Raw genomic sequence first — 19,836 nt, 5'->3', positions numbered from 1 at the left:
TCGCTCTCGCTGCTCCTCTCGCTCGCTCTCGCCCCTCTCCTTCCTCTCTCGCCCCTCTCTCAAAACAAAATTAACATGAAGTCACTGCCATTATGGGACAATTTCCAATGGGTTTAAAAAAATATTTTTAAATTTATGGGTAATAATAGGAGGAAGATGGATGGCCCCCCAAAAACATTATATATAGGGGTAAAAGGGGTCAAAATAAGGAACGCTTCACGAATTTGCGTGTCATCTTTGCGCCTGATGGGGCTCATTCTTCTCTGTCCTAAATGTTCTAAATGTTCTAAATATTTTCTAAATAGCCATATCCAATCAGAGCTTCAGCTTGTTCTAAATTGGAGAAAGAGAGCAAAAACCAACCAATGAACAGCCTATCTTGTTCATTATTTTTTCAGCCAATCATCTTCCTCTGAAATGTTCCCTAACGTCACTTCGTCAAAATCTTTTTCCAGGCAGCCATTGATTGAGCATACACACGGTGAGTATCTGAGGTAACTTTGCCTAATTTGCAAAGAATTTAACATCAACGAGTATAAATGTGATGAAATAAGACAATAACAAGTCAAGCCAACCAAATTGTTTAACTACAGGGGCTACCCAAATTGTTTAATTTAACAACGTCTGTAGATCGCTAGCTACTGTAGCTATAGTCATAGTGTGCAGCATGCTGTTAGCATTGGCTGTAAAATATTTTCCTGACAGAAATCGATGATACCCGATGAATATATGAGGGAATTGCGCTTAGTTTGCAAAGAAATGAAAATAATCGACGAGTAGCACGTCTAGGCAACCGAATTGTTTGACTACAGGGGCTACCCAAGCTGTGTAATTTAACGTGTTTATATCGCTAGCTACTTTAAACTAGGTTTACAAAATATCAAACGTTTATTTGACCGCTGACAACCCTATAAAACCTTAGCTAAAATTTCTATCATCTCAAAGTTGGAATTGTATACTACTTAAATGTCTATTTTCCTTCGTTTTTTGATGGCATGCATTTGAAGTGTATGTTGTTGGATGCATTGTATGATATGTGACAACCTGGGGAAACGTGTCTTTCTATGAATTTAACTAAACTGAATGTAACTGCATCTAAGTTATTAACCCTGACCCGGCACCCCCCACCACACTGCTGAACCTAGCAGACCTATCAATCAAACGTGAGTTCCTTTATATGTACCTAATATGGTTATGCTGTCGCTTGTCGCTGCACTCCTCACTCATGATAATAGTTTGTTGGCTTGCCAATAAGATGGAAATTCCTAGGTTCCGGTTCACACCCTCACAGGAGTTGGTCCTCAGGGCCACACCCCAGGCAGTTAAAGTGGCCGCTGACGGCCCCCCTGCCTCGGGTGCTCAGGGCCCTCCTGTGAGGGCTAAGAAGTGGGAGGAAGTGGAGGCAGAGGCTCGAGCCCGCGTCGTCTCCGAGGGAGGTGACCCCGGTGCAGAGATGGTCGTCCTGAGCCAGTGCACGGTTCAGTTCGGCAAGTACCGGGGCCAGACCTTCAAGTGGATGATGGAGAACGACGTGGGCTACATGGTGCACCTGGTAACGGTGCATCAGAAGGAGAGAGCGAGAATATAAAAAGGGAGGAGAGAGACAAAAAGAGAAAGGGGAGAGAGTTTAAGAAAAAGGGGAAGAATGAGGAGAGAAAAGAGACAAAAATGAGAGAGAGCGAAAGGGGGATTGAGAAAAAGGAGAGAGCGAGAGAAAAAGAGGGCTGACAGTCAGTGATAAAGCCAATGGGTGAAATAGCGCAATGTGGCCACCAGATGGAGGTATTGGAATAGAATTAACATGAAGTCAATTTCGTACTGGGTATTTTAAAATTAAAGCCAATGGATGTAATAGCGCTATGTGGGCAACAGATGGAGGTATTGGAACAAAATTAACATGAAGTCAATTTCGCATTGGGTATTTAAAAATTTAAGCCAATGGATGCAATAGCGCTATGTGGCCACCAGATGGAGGTATTGGAACAAAATTAACATGAAGTCAATTTCGTATTGGGTATTTTAAAATTAAAGCCAATGGATGCAATAGCGCTATGTGGCCACCAGATGGATGCTAATTTTGTTCCAATTCCTCCATCTGGTGGCCATGTAGCGTCCCCCATATCCTCTTTTCTCATTCTCCCTCTCCCCCTTCTGTCTCTTCTCCCTTTTCTCTCTCCCCCCACCACCAGTTATAAAAACTCTTATTGAACCACACTGGCAATGTGTCAACATGAAAGCTGAAACAGTCACCTTCCAACCACAGCCAGGCCACATATGAATCTCTAGTTCTCTGTCGCTCTCTTTACCGTTTCCCTCTCCTCTGCTGTTTCTCTCGTTCTCCTTCTCTACTACTCTTTTGTGTCGCTCTATTCTGCTTATCTCGCTACTAAATGGGGAGTTAGTTATAAGTATCTTTGGCCGGGCCATGTTGCAGAGAGCGGGGGAAGGGTGAGGAACAAAGACCAGGGGAAAAGCAACTCAAACCAGCAGAGGAAGGAGTCCAAAAGCTCTAATTCAGAAAACGCTGAGCTTATTACGCTACATTTTAGTCTAGAATCATTCCTTAAAATAATGAATTAAATGTCTCTACATCTATAACTAAAGTCAAAATGTCACAAAACAACAGTTTTTACAGTTGATCATTGATCACTTTCTTTCTTACCAAATAGCACATTTTCACATAAGGTAGACGGTTTTAAAATCCCCATGTTAGGGTTTCTCTCTCACTTCCTCTCTCTTTATCTCTCCTCCCTTTTTGTTTCTCTCCCCCCTTCTTTTTCTCTTTCTCTCTCGCGCCCTTCTGATTTTCTTTCTCTCCTTTTTCCCTCTCTCCTCTTTTACTCTCTCTCTCCTCTTTTACTCTCTCACTCTCTCTCTCTCTCTTTTACTCTCTCACTCTCCTCTTTTACTCTCTCACTCTCTCTCTCCTCTTACTCTCTCCTCTTTTACTCTCTCCTCTTTTACTCTCTCGCTCTCCTTACTCTCTCGCTCTCCTTTCTCTCTCCCTCTCCTCTTTTACTCTCTCCTTTTTCCCTCGTTTTCTCCTTTTACTCTCTCGCTCTCCTCTTTTACACTCTCGCTCTCCTCTTTTACTCTCTTTCCTTTTTCCCTCGTTTTCTCCTTTTACTCTCTCCTTTTCCCCTCGTTTTCTCCTTTTACTCCCTCTCTCTCCTCTTTTACTCTCTCCTTTTTCCCTCGTTTTCTCCTTTTACTCTCTCGCTCTCCTCTTTTACACTCTCGCTCTCCTCTTTTACTCTCTCTCCTTTTTCCCTCGTTTTCTCCTTTCTTTCTCTCCTCTTTTACTCTCTCGCTCTCCTCTTACTCTCTCACTCTCCTCTTACTCTCTCGCTCTCCTCTTTTACGCTCTCCTTTTTTACTCTCTCCTCTTTTACTCCTTTCTTTCTCTCTCTTTTACTCTCTCTCTCCTCTTTTACTCTCTTTCCTTTTTCCCTCGTTTTACTCTCTCCTCTTTTTCTCTCTCTCTCTCCTCTTTTTCTCTCACTCTCTCTCTCCTCTTTTTCTCACTCTCTCTCTCCTTTTTACTCTCTCTCTCTCTCGCTTTCCTTTTTCCCTTGTTTTCTCCTTTCTTTCTCTCTCCCTCTCTCTCTCCTCTTTTACTCTCACCTCTTTTACTCTCTCCCTCTCTCTCTCCTCTTTTACTCTCTCCCTCTCTCTCTCCTCTTTTACTCTCGCTCTCCTCTTTTACTCTCTACCCTATTTTTCTTTCTGTCTCTATTCTCTCTGCCTTTTTTTCCTCTCTCCCCAGTCTGTTTTCTTTCGCTCTCTTTTTCTCTTTCTATGGACGCAATAGCACTATGTGGCCACCAGATGGAGGAATTGGAACAAAATTAACATGAAGTCACTGCCATTATAGGACAATTTCCAATGGGATTTAAAAAACATTTTTTTTAATTTATGGGTAATAGGAGGATGCCCCCCCAAAAACATTATATATAGGGGTAAAAGGGGTCAAAATAAGGAACGCTTCACGAATTTGCGTGTCATCCTTGCGCAGGGGCCATGCTAATCTTCTCTGTATCGTTCCAATTTTAGTATATGTGCTGCCGAAGCGAGCACAATACAGACATAGGAGAGGCGCTCATATATAGAGCCCAACCCCCCTGATGTTTCGGGTCCTGGTTTGGGTCAAACAGACCTTCAGAGGCTCAACAACCACCCTGAGAAGATTCCCACGGGATATTGTATAGACATGAACCTGGTAGGGGTAATAATGGCCACCTTGTGTGTTGTAATGTTCTAGCCTCTGCCTCAGAGAGTTGCAATGTATGCTGGGTGATATGCAAGTACACTGTCCCGTCTAGGACGTTGATAGGGTAGAACATAACGACGTAACAAAAGCCCTCCCACAAAACTCCACCCACTCACTGAAACCCGACACGCTCTGGGACTGCATTCACAAAAGGTTCCTCACACACAGACGTAGCAGGAAATGTGAAGCCTACGAGAGAGAAACCCTAACATGAGAAAAGAGGAAAGAAAGAAAGGATAGAGGGAAGAAGAGAGAGAGAGTAAGTAAAAGGAGAGAGGGAAAAAGGAGAGAAAGAAAATCAGAAGGGCGCGAGAGAGAGAAAGAGAAAAAGAAGGGAGAGAAACAAAAAGAAAGGAGACAGAAAGAGTCAAAAAGGAGAGATAAAGAGAGAGGAAGTGAGAGAAAAAAAGGAGAGAGAGCGAGAAAAAGGAGAAAGAAACCCTAACATGGGGATTTTAAAACCGTCTACCTTATGTGAAAAGGTCCTATTTGGTAAGAAAGAAAGTGATCAATGATCAACTGTAAAAACTGTTGTTTTGTGACATTTTGACTTTAGCTATAGATGTAGAGACATTTAATTCATTATTTTAAGGAATGATTCTAGGCTAAAATGTAGTGTAATAAGCTCAGCGTTTTCTGAATTAGAGCTTTTGGACTCCTCCCTCTGCTGGTTTGAGTTGCTTTTCCCCTGGTCTTTGTTCCTCACCCTTCCCCCGCTCTCTGCAACATGGCCCGGCCAAAGATACTTAACTCCCCATTTAGTAGCGAGATAAGCAGAATAGAGTGACACAGAAGAGTAGTAGAGAAGGAGAGCGAGAGAAACAGCAGAGGAGAGGGAAACGGTAAAGAGAGCGACAGAGAACTAGAGATTCATATGTGGCCTGGCTGTGGTTGGAAGGTGACTGTTTCAGCTTTCATGTTGACACACATTGCCAGTGTGGTTCAATAAAAGTTTTTAAAACTGGTGGTGGGGGGAGAGAGAAAAGGGAGAAGAGACAGAAGGGGGAGAGGGAGAATGAGAAAAGAGGAGAGAGAGAAAGGGGGAGAGAGAAACTATAAAAAGGGGGAGAGAACGAACGAGAGAATAAGGGAGAGAGACAAAGAGAGAGAGTTGTGTTAGATGGAATGTTAGATGGAAATTAATTCAGTAAACTCACATTGCAATTAATAGATGTTATCATCAGACAGGTCAATTCATACCTGTTGTCATGTTATCATCAGACAGGTCAATTCATACCTGTTGTCATGTTATCATCAGACAGGTCAATTCATACCTGTTGTCATGTTATTATCAGACAGGTCAATTCAACATGTTGTCATGTTATCATCAGACAGGTCAATTCATACCTGTTGTCATGTTATTATCAGACAGGTCAATTTTTATTTATTTTATTTTATTTCACCTTTATTTAACCAGGTAGGCAAATTGAGGACACGTTCTCATTTACAATTGCGACCTGGCCAAGATAAAGCAAAGCAGTTCGACACATACAACAACACATAGTTACACATGGAGTAAAACAAACATACAGTCAATAATACAGTGAAAAATAAGTCTATATACAATGTGAGCAAGTGAGGTGAGATAAGGGAGGTGATGGCAAAAAAAAGGCCATGGTGGCGAAGTAAATACAATATAGCAAGTAAAAAAACAAAAAAAAAACACTGGAATGGTTGGTTTGCAGTGGAAGAAAGTGTAAAGTAGAGATAGAAATAATGGGGTGCAAAGGAGCAAAATAAATAAATAAATACAGTAGGTAAAGAGGTAGTTGTTTGGGCTAAATTATAGATGGGCTATGTACAGGTGCAGTAATCTATGAGCTGCTCTGACAGCTGGTGCTTAAAGCTAGTGAGGGAGATAAGTGTTTCCAGTTTCAGAGATTTTTGTAGTTCGTTCCAGTCATTGGCAGCAGAGAACTGGAAGGAGAGGCGGCCAAAGGAAGAATTGGTTTTGGGGGTGACCAGAGAGATATACCTGCTGGAGCGCGTGCTACAGGTAGGTGCTGCTATGGTGACCAGCGAGCTGAGATAAGGGGGGACTTTACCTAGCAGGGTCTTGTAGATGACCTGGAACCAGTGGGTTTGGCGACGAGTATGAAGCGAGGGCCAGCCAACGAGAGTGTACAGGTCGCAGTGGTGGGTAGTATATGGGGCTTTGGTGACAAAACGGATGGCACTGTGATAGACTGCATCCAATTTATTGAGTAGGGTTTTGGAGGCTATTTTGTAAATGACATCACCGAAGTCGAGGATTGGTAGGATGGTCAGTTTTACAAGGGTATGTTTGGCAGCATGAGTGAAGGATGCTTTGTTGCGGAATAGGAAGCCAATTCTAGATTTAACTTTGGATTGGAGATGTTTGATGTGAGTCTGGAAGGAGAGTTTACAGTCTAACCAGACACCTAGGTATTTGTAGTTGTCCACATATTCTAAGTCAGAGCCGTCCAGAGTAGTGATGTTGGACAGGCGGGCAGGTGCAGGCAGCGATCGGTTGAAGAGCATGCATTTAGTTTTACTTGTATTTAAGAGCAATTGGAGGCCACGGAAGGAGAGTTGTATGGCATTGAAGCTCGCCTGGAGGGTTGTTAACACAGTGTCAAAAGAAGGGCCAGAGGTATACAGAATAGTGTCGTCTGCGTAGAGGTGGATCAGAGAATCACCAGCAGCAAGAGCGACATCATTGATGTATACAGAGAAGAGAGTCGGTCCAAGAATTGAACCCTGTGGCACCCCCATAGAGACTGCCAGAGGCCCGGACAACAGACCCTCCGATTTGACACACTGAACTCGATCAGAGAAGTAGTTGGTGAACCAGGCGAGGCAATCATTAGAGAAACCAAGGCTGTCGAGTCTGCCGATGAGGATGTGGTGATTGACAGAGTCAAAAGCCTTGGCCAGGTCAATGAATACGGCTGCACAGTATTGTTTCCTATCGATGGCGGTTAAGATATCGTTTATGACCTTGAGCGTGGCTGACGTGCACCCATGACCAGCTCTGAAACCAGATTGCATAGCGGAGAAGGTATGGTGGGATTCGAAATGGTCGGTAATCTGTTTGTTGACTTGGCTTTCGAAGACCTTAGAAAGGCAGGGTAGGATAGATATAGGTCTGTAGCTGTTAGGGTCAAGAGTGTCCCCCCCTTTGAAGAGGGGGATAACCGCAGCTGCTTTCCAATCTTTGGGAATCTCAGACGACACGAAAGAGAGGTTGAAAAGGCTAGTAATAGGGGTGGCAACAATTTCAGCAGATAGTTTTAGAAAGAAAGGGTCCAGATTATCTAGCCCGGCTGATTTGTAAGGGTCCAGATTTTGCAGCTCTTTCAGAACATCAGCTGACTGTATTTGGGAGAAAGAGAAATGGGGAAGGCTTGGGCGAGTAGCAGAGGGGAGGGAAGTGCTGTTGACCGGGGTAGGGGTAGCCAGGTGGAAAGCATGGCCAGCCGTAGAAAAATGCTTATTGAAATTCTCAATTATAGTGGATTTGTCGGTGGTGACAGTGTTTCCTATCTTCAGTGCAGTTGGAAGCTGGGAGGAGGTGTTCTTATTCTCCATGGACTTTACAGTGTCCCAGAACTTTTTTGAATTTGTGTTGCAGGAAGCAAATTTCTGCTTGAAAAAGCTAGCCTTGGCTTTTCTAACTGCCTGTGTATATTGGTTTCTAGCTTCCCTGAAAAGTTGCATATCACGGGGGCTGTTCGATGCTAATGCAGAACGCCATAGGATGTTTTTCTGTTGGTTAAGGGCAGTCAGGTCAGGAGAGAACCAAGGGCTATATCTGTTCCTGGTTCTAAATTTCTTGAATGGGGCATGCTTATTCAAGATGGTGAGGAAGGCATTTTTTAAAAATATCCAGGCATCCTCTACTGACGGGATGAGATCAATATCCTTCCAGGATACCTCGGCCAGGTCGATTAGAAAGGCCTGCTCGCTGAAGTGTTTCAGGGAGCGTTTGACAGTGATGAGTGGAGGTCGTTTGACCGCTGACCCATTACGGATGCAGGCAATGAGGCAGTGATCGCTGAGATCTTGGTTGAAAACAGCAGAGGTGTATTTGGAGGGCAAGTTGGTTAGGATGATATCTATGAGGGTACCTGTGTTTACGGAATTGGGGTGGTACCTGGTAGGTTCATTGATAATTTGTGAGAGATTGAGGGCATCAAGTTTAGATTGTAGGATGGCTGGGGTGTTAAGCATGTTCCAATTTAGGTCGCCTAGCAGCACGAGCTCTGAAGATAGATGGGGGGCAATCAGTTCACATATGGTGTCCAGAGCACAGCTGGGGGCAGAGGGTGGTCTATAGCAGGCGGCAACGGTGAGAGACTTGTTTTTAGAGAGGTGGATTTTTAAAAGTAGAAGTTCAAATTGTTTGGGAACAGACCTGGATAGTAAAACAGAACTCTGCAGGCAATCTTTGCAGTAGATTGCAACACCGCCCCCTTTGGCCGTTCTATCTTGTCTCAAAATCTTGTAGTTGGGGATGAAAATGTCAGAATTTTTGGTGGTCTTCCTAAGCCAGGATTCAGACACGGCTAAAACATCCGGGTTGGCAGAGTGTGCTAAAGCAGTGAACAAAACAAACTTAGGGAGGAGGCTTCTAATGTTAACATGCATGAAACCAAGGCTATTACGGTTACAGAAGTCATCAAAAGAGAGCGCCTGGGGAATAGGAGTGGAGCTAGGTACTGCAGGGCCTGGATTCACCTCTACATCACCAGAGGAACAGAGGAGGAGTAGGATAAGGGTACGGCTAAAAGCTATGAGAATTGGTCGTCTAGAACGTCTAGAACAGAGAGTAAAAGGACGTTTCTGGGGGCGATAAAATAGCTTCAAGGAATAATGTACAGACAAAGGTATGGTAGGATGTGAATACAGTGGAGGTAAACCTAGGTATTGAGAGATGATGAGAGAGATATTGTCTCTAGAAACATCATTGAAACCAGGTGATGTCATCGCATATGTGGGTGGTGGAACTGAAAGGTTGGATATGGTATAGTGAGCAGGGCTAGAGGCTCTACAGTGAAATAAGCCAATAAACACTAACCAGAACAGCAATGGACAAGGCATATTTACATTAAGGAGAGGCATGCTTAATCGAGTGATCAATAAGGGTCCAGTGAGTAGAGGTTGGTTGGGGTCACGGCGATCCAGACAGCTGGCCGGGTAGATGGCTATCGGTAGCAAGATAGCATAGGATGGAGGTCTATTTTTAGACACCTCGTGCGTTTCCGTCGGTAGATTAGTGGGGTTCCGTGTGGTAGAGGGGATCATACCAATTGGCAAAATAGATATAGTGACCCAAGAAAAAAATGTCCGATATACTTATTCAGATAGCAGCCGATAAGACAGCTAACGATTAGCGGGCCCCAGATGAGCGTTCAGGTAACGTCGCGACGGAGGTGCTAGTTGGATAACTCCCTCGGGCAGATAACGTCGGCAGTCAGTCGTGAAGGCCCGGTGGGGCTCCGTATCTGCAGCAAAAAAAAAAAAACGTGTCCGGATAGGTGACTGTAGCCCAGGAATGGCTGATGGAACTCCTCAGCTGGCTAGCTCCGGAATAATTTAAGTTTGCTCCGGGATCGACGTAAGCCAATAGTCACACGGTTTGCAGCTAGCTAGCTGCGAAATCAGGGTGCAAATGTCCAGAGCCTGCGGCTGAAATCCGGGGACACTGAGGAAGAAAAAAAAAAAAAAAGGCCCGGTATGCTCCGGTCCGAGTCGCGTTGCACAAAAGTGCCGGTAGGTTATCGAGCTAAAGGAATAGCTGATGACCACAAAAAGTGGGCAGCTGAAACACCAACGCTAGCCAGCAAACCGGCTAACTTCTGGGCAGCTTCAGATTAGCTTCTGGATAGCTTCCGGCTAGCTTCTGGTTAGCTTTCTGGCTAGCTTCTGATTAGCCCCTGGCTAGCTTCCACTGGATTTTCAGATTTGAGGTAAATAATAATATTTTTTTGTAATTGGTGAGGCGGGTTGCAGGAAAGCTTTTGTAGTTGAGTTCTTGGATAATAAAATATATGAAAGATATGCGAAGAAAGGTGTAAATATATATATATACAGGACACGACAATACGAGGACAAAATGACGTCTGAACTGCTAAGCCATCTTGGTGGATGATTAGTAATTAATTAATTCATACCTGTTGTCATGTTATTATCAGACAGGTCAATTCATACATGTCATGTTAACATCAGACAGGTCAATTCATACATGTCATGTTATCATCAGACAGGTCAATTCATACCTGTTGTCATGTTATCATCAGACAGGTCAATTCATACCTGTTGTCATTAATATTATCATCATCAGACAGGTCAATTCATACATGATGTCATGTTATCATCAGACAGGTCAATTCATACCTGTTGTCATGTTATTATCAGACAGGTCAATTCATACATGTCATGTTATCATCAGACAGGTCAATTCATACCTGTTGTCATGTTATCATCAGACAGGTCAATTCATACCTGTTGTCATGTTATCATCAGACAGGTCAATTCATACCTGTTGTCATTAATATTATCATCATCAGACAGGTCAATTCATACATGATGTCATGTTATCATCAGACAAATCAATTGTAGAAATTAATGACAGCGTAAATGAATGAATGCCTTTGCATTTGTAGCATTAAGTGAGTTGATGACTTCATGTTTGTGGGGTGGATATGAATTTTGACGTGAAAATGTAAATATACACTGAAAAAATATATAAATACAACATGTAAAGTGTTGGTCCATGTTTCATGAACTGAAATAAAATATCCCACAAATGTTGCAGATGCACAAAAAGCTTATTTCTCTCAAATGTTGTGTATAAATTTGTTAACACCCCTGTTAGTGAGCACTTCTCCTTTGCCACGATAATCTATCTATGCACCTTGTGCTGGGAACAATAAAAGGCCACTCTAAAATGTGTAGTTTTGTCCCAAAACATAATGCCACAAATGTCCCAAGTTTTTAGGGAGTGTGCAATTGGCATGCTGACTGCAGGTGTGTTCACCAGAGCTGTTGCCAGATAATTTAATGTTAACTTCTCTACCAAAAGCCACCTCCAATGTCATTATAAAGAATTTGGCAGTACGTCCAACCGGCCTCACAACCACCGACAACATGTAACCACGCCAGCCCAGGACTTCCACATCCGTCTTTTTCAGCTGCGGGATCATCTGAGACCAGCCAACCGGACAGGGCATGAAACTGAGGAGGATTTCTGTCTGTAATTAAGCCCTTTTGTGGGAAAAACTAATTCTGATTGGCTGGGCCTGGCTCCCAAGTGGGTGGACCTATTCCCTCCCAAGCCCACCCATGGCTGCGCCCCTGCCCAATCGTGAAATCCATAGATTAGAGTCTAATGTATTGATTTAAATTGACCGATTCCCTAATATGAACTGTAACTCAGTAAATTTGTTGAAATTGTTGCATGTTGCATTTATATTTTTGTTCAGTATAGATTAATGCAATTGAAAAACACTACCTGATATTTTATACACCAAGGTTGTGCTCAAATCTGAATTTTAGAATAGACTCCAATTCAACTCATGAGTTGAAATTAGAATTCAATTGGCAACACCCCACAGGACGTAGAATAAGAATTTGAGTGACAGGAAGTATAATCGAATTCAGTGCAATTCAAATGTCACTCAGTCACAGAACATGGGAGTTTAATTGAATCTGACAAGTCAAACTTCCAGATACCAAAGAAAATATTCCCTTTTCTCTGGAAACAATGTTCATATATTCTATTAACCTTTGTGCTTAGAACAGACCATTATATTTCCTCCAACCATTTCATTTGTTTGACTTTGTCTTGAAGGCTTTAGGGTAAATTTGTGCATTAAACTAATGCATTGTGGGAAATGTAGTATTTCCCCCATATTGAACAACATCTAAGTAATTAATGAAATATAATAGCTACAGGTTTTGTTTTCCTTGTTTTCATTCATTTTAAGAGTTTGTTCTGAAAATCAATTGTTTCATCAATATTTTATATGCATGTATATAACATGTTTGGTATTTTATTTTCAATATGTATGTTTGTATAGACTACAACTATAGAATCGAATAGGCATTTGAATATTACTGAATTCAACTCTATTTCCTTGAATTGCAATTCGGTATCCTGCTTATTAATTCAAATTCATTAATTGAATTTATGAGCCATTCTCAATTCAATTCTGAATTCACCACGACTCTGTTATACATAACAAAATACAACATATTTCCCTGAGTGAAATGAGTCCCTGACATTCAGTCTGATTAATAACCTTTTGTCAATAGGGGGAGCTGTTAGCACTTTTTTTTTTTGACGTTGCCAAATTAAACTGCCTAGTACTCGATTCTTGCTCGTACAATATGCATATTATTGTTATTATTGGATAGAAAACACTCTCTAGTTTCTATAACCGTTGGAATTATGTCTCTGAGTGGAACAGAACTCATTCTACAGCACTTTTCCTGACAGGGAGTGAGATTTCAGAAATCTTGGCCTCTGGTCCCAGGTCAGTTTTAATGTCCCTGTGAATGCTATGAGAATACAAACACTGCCTACGCCTCTAGATGTCAGTTAGTGGTGACAATTTGAATGGAGTCGATTGCGCAATCAGGGCCTGTATAAAAGGCCAAAGACCGGAAGTATCTTTCTTTTGTCCCCTGCGCTTGACGCACGATGGACGTCGGACTGGCCTCTTTCCAAGCTTTGGTTTAGCCAGTAATATATCGCCGGTCATGTTTTTACTCGTTATAGGTGTTAAAAACATCATAAGGTAGTTCATTTAAACCGTTTTATAGCAATTTACATCCGTTTAGTGCGATATTCTGGCATTTCTTTGTGACGCACTTCCAAGAGCTGGGCACTTTTCTAGTACATGCCGAACGTTAGTGGCCATTTCGACGGGACAAGAGGACATCTTTCGACCAAAAGACGATTAGACCGGAGAAAGGATACATTGCCCAAGATTCTGATGGAAGATCAGCTCATAGTAAGAACTATTTATGATGATAAATCGTTGTTCTGTAGAAAAATGTTAAACGCATATTCCGCCATTTTCTTTGGGGTAGCTTCGCTTTGGCGCACCCGGTATTGCACAGTAAGGATAATTTAAAAAATGTAATTCAGCGATTGCATTAAGAACTAATTTGTCTTTCAATTGATATCCAACTTTTATTTTTTTAGTCAAGTTTATGAATAGCTTTTGATAAAAATAGGTGTCTTTCCAACATGGCGCCGGGCAGATTGCTTGAGTTGTTGGACACTATTTCCATTGTGTAAGCACGATTTGTGCCGCTAAATATGCACATTTTCGATCAAACTCTATATGGATTGTGTAATATGATGTTACAGGAGTGTCATCGGAAGAATTCTGAGAATGTTAGTGAAAAAATTTATATATTTTGGTGATGATAACGCTAACGCTCTTTTTGCCTTCAATCAATGCTCGGGTAACGTTTGCACATGTGGTATGCTAATATAACGATTTATTGTGTTTTCGCTGTAAAACACTTAGAAAATCTGAAATATTGTCTGAATTCACAAGATCTGTGTCTTTCCATTGCTGTGCCCTGTATATTTTTAAGAAATGTTTTATGATGAGTAAATTGGTAATACACGTTGCTCTCTGTATTTATTCTAGTCGAGTTGTGATGGTGGGTGCAATTGTAAACTATGATTTCTACCTGAAATATGCACATTTTTCTAACAAAACCTATCCTATACAATAAATATGTTATCAGACTGTTATCTGATGAGGTTTGTTCTTGGTTAGTGGCTATCAATATCTTTATTTGGCCGAATTGGTGATAGCTACTGGTGGAGAGAAAAAATGGTGGACAAAGAAAAATTGTGTCTTTTGTTAACGTGGTTAGCTAATAGATTTACATATTGTGTCTTCCCTGTAAAACATTTTACAAATCAGAAATGATTGCTGGATTCACAAGAAGTGGATCTTTCATCTGGTGTCTTGGACTTGTGATTGAATGATATTTAGATGCTAGTATTTACTTGTGACGCTATGCTAGCTATGCTATTCAGCTTTTTTACTGGTGGGGGGGTGGGGGGTGCTCCCGGATCCGGGTTTCTGAGGCGGTAGAAGTTAAAGCTGGAATCCTTAATGGTTAAACAGCCACGTCCATTTGCAATATTACAAAGTAGCTACTGTAAACAACACTGTTTTCCCCTTGAACATCATTTTATGCGCAATATAAGAGCACAATAATCACTTTCATAATTGTATTACCATGGTACGTGACGCTCCGTCGCTAGGCAACAAAAACACGATGGTGGGGCGGACAGTGGTGCTGCTTCCACCTACTGCTGATATACAGTATTTGTAATCTCAATTGAATTGAGGGAGATTAAAGAGGGGAGGGGTGTTGTGGGGAACAGCATCAGCTAGGGGACCAGGAACCACTGGCCTGAGAAGGGAGACATGAAAAGAAGGTGAGATATTGTAGTCACTGGGAAGCTGTAACGTATACTTCACCTTGTTGACCCTCCGGAGAACGTTGAATGCCCCCACACACCGGGGGCTCAGCTTCTTGCAGGGCAGGCAGAGTGGAAGGTTACTGGTAGAGATCCAGACACGATCCCCAGGGTAGTACACGGGGGTCGCACTGCAGTGGCAGTCTGCCTGCTCCTTTTGATGCTGGACGGTGCGCTGGAGTCTCACGTGAGCATCACGCCACACTTCTTCTGCATGCCTGAACCACTTATCAACTGCAGGAGCTTCAGTCTGGCCCGGGGTCCACGGAGCTAAAAACCCAGAACACACTAGAAGGGGGTCAACCCAGTGAAGGAGTGACGTAGCGAGTTCTGGGTGTACTCCGAACAATGTAAGGAATCGAGCCCACTCCATGCCGGTCCTGATAGTGTCTCCTCAGGAACCTCCCCAGCTCCTGGTTCATCCTCTCCACCTGTCCGTTGGACTGAGCCCGATACCCGGAAGTGAGGCTGACCATGAACCCCGAGCTTCTCCATAAAGGTTCTCCATACCTGTGATGTGAATTGGGGGCCATGGTCAAAGACAATGTCCTCCGGAAGGCCATAATGCCGGAAGACCTGTTGGAATAGTGCCTCCGCGACCTGAAGAGCAGTAGGGAGACCAGAAAGAGGGATTAAACGACAGGATTTTGAAAATCTATCCACAACCAACAAATGGTGGTGAAACCGTCAGAGGAGGGGAGATCAGTAACAAAGTCAATGGATAGTTGGGACCAGGTGCGCTGAGGCACGGGAAGGGGAAGGAGTTTCCCTGCTGGAGCTTTCCGTGGGGGATTTGGTTTGGCACATAAGGAACAGGAGTTGACATAGCGTGTGACGTCCTGTGCCAAGGTGGGCCACCAGTATTTCTCAGAGATGGATTGGGTAGTGCGAGAAATACCTGCCAGCAGGTCGATGGCACAGTCCCAGGGGCGATGAGGAGGAAGACATGTTGCACGGGTCTTGGAGAATACCTCCCGCAGGTTCTGGTATACCTCCGGGATGTTGGGCTGAAGGGCAACCACAGGACTCTCAACCAACATGGAACCACAAGGGATGGGGAAGCAGGTCCTCCGGTATTCGGGTGACCAGTCTGTGATTCTCAGATGATGTTGTGACCTAGTGCACTGGTGATGAAGAAGGGGATGTTATCCTGATGAATGGACTCCACGGTGAGGGTGAGTGGTTGGGTGATGTGTGCGATGGTTCCAGATCCTAGTGGCCGATTATCGAGGGCTTGAACCAGGAAAGGAGAGGACAGCGGGTATGAGATGTTAAGAGAGGAGGCAAGGGTCTTGTCAATAAAGTTCCCCGCGTCACCGGAATTCACTAACGCTGTAGACACTGTACATGAGGGACAGTCAACTAGTGTGATGGACACCAAAGCAGAAAGTAATAAAGATGGAAAACTCCCTCCTGCCCCAGGAGGTGGAAGATCACGTGACCGTCCATCTGCTCTTGTGGATCCCGGATTAGGAAATACCGGACACCGCTGGAGCTGGATCCCTCCTTGACCACAATACAGACAGAGCCCCAGCTGCCTCCGTCTGCGTCACTCCACCGCGGGGAGGTGTGACCCCTACCTTCATGGCTTCAGGCTCTGATCCAGAGTGTTCACTGAAGGAGGGAGAGAAGCGATGAGAGTACCAACACTCCAGAAATAGATTATCCAGACGGATGGCCATCACAATGAGAGGTTGTCGTCTCGACAGGCCGGTTCCGTCTGGACCTTCTCGCACAGACCTCTTCTGAATAGCTACAAAACGCTGGGCATCATCCGTGTGATGATGCGTTTGAACAGAGCCATGAACCCCTCTTATGAATCTAGCTCCTCATCTCCGTGGTGGGAGCTCCCATCTGGTGCGCAAAGTAGAGGGAGCACTGAAGTAGGAAGCCACGTCATTTAGATGAAGTGCCGTCATATTTCTCCAGGAGGGACAAACAGGCATCGCTGCTAGTTGACGGCATCGCCTCCAGAGTATGTTTGAGATGTTGCACACTGCGAAAAACCTCTTCCATTGCCGTCTCCAGTTGTGCCAGCTGATCATGGTGTTGACGTAGAAGGTATCCCTGCTCATCGACCATCTGAGAGATTCTGTTTTCCTGCTGCTTCCATTGTTAGAGTCAGTATTCTGTAACGAAGATGCTGAGAGTCGTGAAGCAGGTGCAGGTGAAACATTTAATAAAACAACAAACATGGAATGAGACAATGTAACAATAGCGTCTACGCATAAACAAAGGAACAATACTGACTGGGGGAAAGAACCTAAGGGAGTGCCAGATATAGGGAAGGTAATAAGTGAGGTAATGGAGTCCAGGTGTGCCTCATGATGACGTGCAGGTGTGCGTAATGATGGACTCATGACCGGTGGTTAGAGTACCGGCAACGCCGGAGTTGAGGAGCCGAAGTCGACGTGACAGCTGTAATGTTTCACAAAAGATCTGAACCTTTATTCTCATAGTTTCTTCAAATTGTAAATTAAAGATTTTTTTCTATGAGTATAATTATATTATTGATCGATTGACTATGACCTTTCAAATCACCCAGCAGTGCTATTTGCAGAGTTAACTCCAGGTGAATGTTGAAATCCTTCAGCCATTCCTGAACCTGCGCCCAAAAACAAGCTTCGTATGGACAGCTTCGTATCAAAACAAAATGATCTAATGATTCTGTCTCTTCGCAGCCAAATCTGCAGATTTGGGATGGTTGTAATCTCCCATATATATAACATTATATTGGTTGCAAGAATTTTGTATGATAATTTAAATTTAAATTTTTTAATGAAGCGTTGTTTTGTGTATCAGTTCATATACCATGTGCCATTCAGTCTATATGGCACAGGTGTAAAGTTTTTTGTCCTTAAATTAAACTGGTTTATTTTTTTATCAACATTTTCTTTAACCAATTTTGGTCTTTAAAACGAGTTTCCCTCCCGGATCCGGGATCCTCCTCATCAAAAAAGCTGACTAGCATAGCCTAGCCTAACGCGACAGGGATATCATATAATATAATTTCATGAAATCACAAGTCCAATACAGCAAATGAAAGATTAACATCTTGTGAATCCAGCCATCATTTCAGATTTTTAAATGTTTTACAGCGAAAACACAATATATATTTATATTACCTCACCACAATAGCCAAACACACAACGCCATGTTTTCACCATGTTTCCACCGCCTAGGTAGCTTTCACAAAACCCACAAATAGAGATAAAATAAATCACTAACCTTGAAAAACTTCATCAGATGACAGTCTTATAACATCATGTTATACGATACATTTATGTTTTGTTCGAAAATGTGCATATTTGAGGTATAAATCGTAGTTTTACATTGCAGCCACCATCACAAATAACACCAAAACAGCCAGAAGAATTACAGAGAGCAACGTGAAATACATAAATACTCATCATAAAACCTTTATGAAAAATACATGGTGTACAGCAAATGAAAGATAAACATCTTGTGAATCCAGCCAATATTTCCGATTTTTTAAGTGTTTTACAGCGAAAACACAATATATATTTATATTAGCTCACCACAATAGCCAAACACACAACGCCATTTATTCACCGTAAAGATAGCTTTCACAAAACCCACAAATAGAGATAAAATTAATCACTAACCTTTGGACAACTTCATCAGATGACAGTCTTATAACATCATGTTATACAATATATTTATGTTTTGTTCGAAAATGTGCATATTTAGAGCTACAAATCCTGGTTTTACATTGTGAATACGTAGCCACAATGCACAAAATTGCCCGGAGATATTTTGGACAGTCACGTTATCTAACCAAAGAACTCTTCTGCCTGCGGTTATGGAACCACTACCTGTCCCAGACCTGCTGTTTTCAACTCTTAATGATCGGCTATGAAAAGCCAACTGAGATTTATTCCTGATTATTATTTGACCATGCTTGTCATTTATGAACATTTTGAAAATCTTGGCTCTCTCTAATTTTCTCCTTCTCTCTTTCTTTCTCTCGGAGGACCTGGGCCCTAGGACCATGCGTCGGGACTGCCGCCCGTGGTGACTCCTTGCTGTCCCCAGTCCGCCTGGCCTTGCTGCTATTCCAGTTTCAGCTGTTCTGCCTGCGGTTCTGGAACCGCCACCTGTCCCAGACCTGTTGTTTTTCAACTCTTAATGATCAGCTATGAAAAGCCAACTGAAAATTATTCATGATTATTATTTGACCATGCTTGTCACTTATGAACATTTTTGAACATCTTGGCATAGTTCTGTTATAATCTCCACCCGGCACAGCCAGAAGAGGACTGGCCACCCCTCATAGCCTGGTTCCTCTCTAGGTTTCTTCCTAGGTTTTGGCCTTTCTAGGGAGTTTTTCCTAGCCACCGTGCTTCTACACCTGCATTCTAGCTGTTTGGGGTTTTAGGCTGGGTTTCTGTACAGCACTTCGAGATATTATCTGATGTACGAAGGGCTATATAAAATAAAATTGATTGATTGATTGAACTCATCATAAACTTTACTAAAAAATACATGTTGTACAGCAAATGAAAGATACACTGGTTCTTAATGCAACCGCTGTGTTAGATTTTTAAAAATAACTTTAGTACAACATACAGCATGCAATATTGTGAGACAGCGCTCACATATTCTCCGCCTTGTTGGAGCCAACATTTACCACAAAATTACGAAATAACATCATAAATATTCTCTTACTTTTGATGATCTTCCATCAGAATGTAGTGCAAGGAGTCCTAGGTCCAGAATAAATTGTTGTTTGGTTTTAGAATGTCCATTTCTTCTGTCGAATTAGCAACTTTGGCTAGCATTGTGGCGCGAACATGCCCATCAACTCTTGGCGCATGGAACGAAAAATTCCAAAAATCACAATGAACGTCGAATAAACTGCTCAAACTCGGTTGAAAATCCTACTTTATGATGTTTTTCTCATATGTATCCAATAATATCAGAGCCGGAGCATTTCGTCGTGTATACGTAACGCATTTCAGAAGACAATGTCGTGTTCCCTGGTGCGCAGCTGAATACTGACGATAGGGCGGACTTGTCACTCCAAAAGCTCTCATTCGGTCTCAGATCAAGCTAGACACCCCAT

At 42.8% G+C, this 19,836-nt stretch overlaps 1 protein-coding gene and 1 non-coding gene across 2 annotated transcripts in view; one reads left to right on the top strand and one right to left on the bottom strand.

Moving 5' to 3' along the window:
- Positions 1-1,255: 1,255 nt before the first annotated feature.
- LOC129839273 (uncharacterized) overlaps positions 1,256-19,836 on the top strand; it is a 24,397-nt gene continuing 5,816 nt past the window's right edge. The window contains exons 1-2 of the mRNA XM_055906583.1: positions 1,256-1,552; positions 2,714-4,762. Coding sequence (XP_055762558.1) covers positions 1,256-1,552; positions 2,714-3,811 — 1,395 coding nt within the window. The 3' untranslated portion in view covers positions 3,812-4,762. The remainder of the gene's footprint in view (positions 1,553-2,713; positions 4,763-19,836) is intronic.
- LOC129840054 (U6 spliceosomal RNA) lies at positions 3,971-4,077 on the bottom strand. Its single transcript, XR_008757171.1, has one exon. It is a non-coding gene; the product is annotated as a U6 spliceosomal RNA (small nuclear RNA).

This window comes from Salvelinus fontinalis, chromosome 40 (assembly GCF_029448725.1).
Source record: "Salvelinus fontinalis isolate EN_2023a chromosome 40, ASM2944872v1, whole genome shotgun sequence".
Taxonomy (NCBI): Eukaryota; Metazoa; Chordata; class Actinopteri; order Salmoniformes; family Salmonidae; genus Salvelinus; species Salvelinus fontinalis.
This window is presented reverse-complemented; position numbering and strand designations above follow the sequence as displayed.